At 42.3% G+C, this 4,493-nt stretch overlaps 1 protein-coding gene across 1 annotated transcript; it reads right to left on the minus strand.

The window, feature by feature from the left end:
- Positions 1-451: 451 nt before the first annotated feature.
- sox3 (SRY-box transcription factor 3) lies at positions 452-2,432 on the minus strand. The gene has a single exon (XM_080773192.1). It carries the CDS (start codon positions 2,157-2,159, stop codon positions 1,242-1,244), a length of 918 nt encoding a protein of 305 aa, XP_080629318.1. The 5' UTR covers positions 2,160-2,432; the 3' UTR covers positions 452-1,241.
- Between the last annotated feature and the right edge of the window lie 2,061 nt (positions 2,433-4,493).

Below are 4,493 nucleotides of genomic sequence, written 5' to 3' on the forward strand. Positions count from 1 at the left end.
GTAACTCTCTCACTGTAATGAATGTTATGGCTATAGAGTTTCTGCAGGAATAATAATTAGCAGTGTCACCTAATGACCTAATTCTCAGAAGCCTATAAGAGTTAAAAGTTGTGAGGTTGCGATTATATAAAATATGAATATACATTTCCTTATATATGATGATCTTAACTCAGATGAAATATCTGTTAAAATGTTTGGACATTTCCCACAATAGTTTTGAAATGAAAATGTTGTGTTATAGCCTATAGCATTAATTTGTATTCATTTGGGGAGTTCAAGAACCTTCACACTTCGTTTGACATAATGCCTATAATCACTTTGCTTTTAAACGTAAGGCCTCTGCTATATACTTTGATTTGAATCAAGCTGTACTAAAAGGCCTATACTGTCATGTGTTCAATTTCTCAAAATGCATGCATGTACAAATGATAATGAAAAACAGAGTCAATAATCATGTTTTCGTACAAATTTATTTCATCATTTAAGAATAGAGGATGGTCTCAAAATAAGTAGAAACGTCAGTTAAATAAACCTTTTCGTCCATGATATGAGTAAACTTGACACTGTCAAAAAATAATAATAAGAAAAGAAAAGAAAAACAACACAGGACTGAAAATATTACAAAACAAAAAATTGTACATTTTCACATGACAAACAAGAGGGCTCACAAGCTAAAAAATAAAATAAAAAAATACTATAAATAAAGAATAAGCCACTGGGTCTTAACATTACGTTAAACCTGATGGATCAATAGGGGAGGGGGGGGGGGAGACTACAAAATTTGGACACAGCCGCAACAACTGACATTCTACAAATTAAGTGTAAACATTTATGAACCAACTCTCCATCCAGCCTTTTCTGAAATACAAGCCTCTTCACGAGGCCACATTACATGCCCTTTTTCCATATAGAGAAAATATGGCATTATTTATAATATAGAAGTCCAATTCTTCTATAACAGAAGTTGATTGCGTATAACTCGTGATAAAAAGCCTCTTTGCAATGCAATTTACTCTGATGGGCACAACGCTCAGTTTCCCGTCCATGATATAAAAATGCTTTTAAAATGGACAACTGATTGAGATCAAATAAAATTCAGTTTTTAAACAAAACTACCGAACGTCGACTCTTTATAGCAACCAAAAAAAAACATGTTCAAGTATCCGAAGTACTTAAGTTTTTTTTTCCTTTATCTTTTTTTAAAGTCTTTATTTTTCTTCCTTTTTCTATATATATAACTTTCAAATGTGAGTTAGGGGTAGCGTTCCATTGACGCCGGTCCCCGCCGTCTGATAGTGCGGATGGACGCTGTGTAACCGGCTGCCCTGCACCAGGGACGCGTGCTCCGCCTGTTCCCCGCCGGGAGGCAGGTACATGCTTATCATGTCCCGGAGGTCCCCCAAGCACGCCCGCTGAGAGTGGGACGTGATGGCCGGCGGCGGAGAGCTCGGCTCCGTCTTGCACACGGACGCCATGGAGCCGAGGCCCATGGGGCCGCCGGAGCTCTGCTGCGTGTACGCCGGGGACATGCTGTACGTGGAGGCGTTCATGTAGGTCTGCGCGGAGGACATCATCGGGTACTGGAGGCCCGCCATCTCGTAGCGGTGCATCTGCTGGATCTGGGGGCTGTTCATGGCGTGGTGCTGCGGGTAGGCCAGCTGGTCCTGCATGAGGGAGTAAGCACTGTTTGTCCAGCCGTTCATGTGCGCGTAGCTGTCCATGCGCTGGCCCACCGACACGGCGCTGTTGACGCCGGGGTTGACGCCGGGCGCCCCGAGCAGACCCCCGGGCAAAGAATACTTGTCTTTCTTGAGCAGGGTCTTGGTCTTCCTGCGGGGACGGTATTTGTAATCCGGGTGCTCCTTCATGTGCATGGCGCGCAGACGCTTGGCCTCGTCAATGAAGGGCCTCTTCTCGGCGTCCGTCAGCAGCTTCCAGTCGGCGCCGAGGCGCTTGCTGATCTCGGAGTTGTGCATCTTGGGGTTCTCCTGGGCCATCTTCCTCCGCTGGCCGCGGGACCACACCATGAAGGCGTTCATGGGCCGCTTGACGCGGTCCTGGTCGTTGGCGCTGTTGTTCTTGTTGGAGCCCGGCGCTGACCCCGAGTTGTTGGACTGCGGGAGCGGGGTCTTAATCTCGGTTTCCATCATGCTATACATTCTCAGGCGGCTTTTTCTTTTTCACGCATATATATATAAAAAACCAAAAGAAACAAAAGAGAAACAAAAACAAATCCCGGGGGAAAAAACCACTACAAAGAGGTAGTATATAGGCTAGAGATACTGACTGATTTCCTACGAGAGGAAAAAGTTGCAGTGGCTAAAAAGTTGTTGCCCTGGCCACTATAACGCGCTGTGCTGCAGGTGCGTGTGTGTCTGTCTGTGGCTGTTCGCGGAGGGAGCGCAGTATGAGCGGTAGTGTAGAGCTGTGACTGTCCCCCACGGCTGTGAAACAGAACTCTGGCAAACTTGTCTCCCAGCCTCTTCTGTTAATAGCGGCGCTGCCATGTGATTTGGACTGACAGCGTGACAATGACCCGCCTCTTAGCCAATCAGCGGCAAGGCTCCCACTCCCACACATGTAAAAAAAAATCCTGTAAACTCTCTCTGAGGGTGCGCGAATTGGAACCCTCAATCGGGTCCATTTATATTCCATATACACCCACCCATCGGAGTTAAATCAACTCTGAGGATTTTTTTCTCCCCCTTCTCTCTCTAAACGAATGGAGTTGGGACAGCGACATGAGTGTTTTGGGTAGTTTTATGAGAGGAAACAGAGGTGAAGTTTTTAAAAGCCCCACAGTTTTACACTACATCCAACAAAATGCGAATAATAAAACGTGATGGATTTACAACCCCGGTGCTATAGAATGGAGCAGATGTCTTTATAAGGGTATATCAAAGTATAAACGAACAAGGAGCAGGACAATATAGGATGATTTTCTGCGGCAACACTGATTCGATTTGTATTTATTTCATTAATTTTCAAGGAGTCCATCATTTCATGATTAGGCCTAAAGGGCTTAATTTACCTGTTATAGCCTATATGGATCCAAAATGACGCAAATATGCATGCCATAAATAAAACAAAAACAAGTATGAAAAAAAAAAAAATGGCCCATAGATAAACGATGAGTTTGTAATAGGATACATTTTAAAGAGATCATGTGTCAAATCATTGTTTCATATAGTTTCCAAAGGCATGGCACGATTATGAAGCTATCAAGTCCCGACCCAGAACATAATTGGCTGTTTATTTATTTATACAACTGCCTCGGCCTCCTCATTATACTAAATAAATGTCACTTAGCAGTAAATGTGTTTCCTAACCACCGTTTGTTGGTTTTGATTTCTCCTATAGTGGTTTGTCATATGCGCTCGCGCGCGCGCGCGCACACACACACACACACACACACACACACAATATATATATATTACCTATAGCCTAAAAACAACTGCATACATCTCAAGTGTTGAAATGTATATGCATGGGGCCAAGACGCCTTGATTGCCATCCAAGTGAAATATTGTTACAAATGGATATAGATCGTAATATCGTAACATGCTACAATTTATTTTTAAACTGTGCTTCTTTTCACGGGGCTTCTCTCTTTTCAGAACTTCTCAAGAGCGCAGCTCTCCCATCATGCCACGGCGAAGCGAAGACAAAGTAAAATAATACATCAACGACCTCTTGTGGACGGGACAGGTCTAAACATGTCCCTGATGAAAAGAAGTGGGAGAAAAAAATAATAGAAGGAAAAGTTTTATTCGGAATGTTAAGCGCTATTAAACGAACATATACAGTATATATACCCCATGTCTGAAATGTTTAACTGCTTAAATAAAAGCACTAAAATGAATATAATAATGTAATGAATATAAACGTATAGTAGCCGTCACTGCAGTGACTTGAATTGCCGTTGATTAGCATGCACACCTCCACAAAGCCGAAACGCACAGCTATTTGTGTTGTTGGTGTGGAAAGTTTAAGCTGTGCCCTGCAGCCTGCTGCTCCAGTCCCGGGGCGAGACTTCACACCTGCTAATCGTTCTGAGAGCATCGATCGCTCATCGGGGGAACAAAATAACCCCTCAATTAACACATTCAACACGCCCCGAAATTTACATGAGCCGTGTGGAGATTGTCACCTTTACCTCACCGAAACATTTTTTTTTATTGCCGCTCATTAACATTTACAATATCGTTCGAACAAATCTAAGGAATAACAATGGGCCCTATTTTCAAAAGCAAACAAATACGGTAGCTATAAACTCATATTTGCATGGTGTATTATAGCACATAAAGTACTAAGATGCAAAATAATAAATATAATCTCATATTCATTAGACTATAGCAAAATTCAAAAATATATTTAATCGAATAGTGTCCATGTGGGAAGGTATAAGCTAAACAGACCAACATTTTTTTAAAGTCTGAATGAATACATAGGACTATAGGCTATAGCTGTAACATTATAGCAAATATATGCAG

This window comes from Protomyctophum bolini, assembly GCF_963924005.1.
Source record: "Protomyctophum bolini genome assembly, chromosome: 10".
In the NCBI taxonomy this organism is placed as follows: Eukaryota; Metazoa; Chordata; class Actinopteri; order Myctophiformes; family Myctophidae; genus Protomyctophum; species Protomyctophum bolini.

What these genes read in the sequence shown, in the direction of transcription:
- sox3 (XM_080773192.1), bottom strand. Translation starts at nt 2,159, where the DNA reads ATGTATAGCATGATGGAAACCGAGATTAAGACCCCGCTCCCGCAGTCC.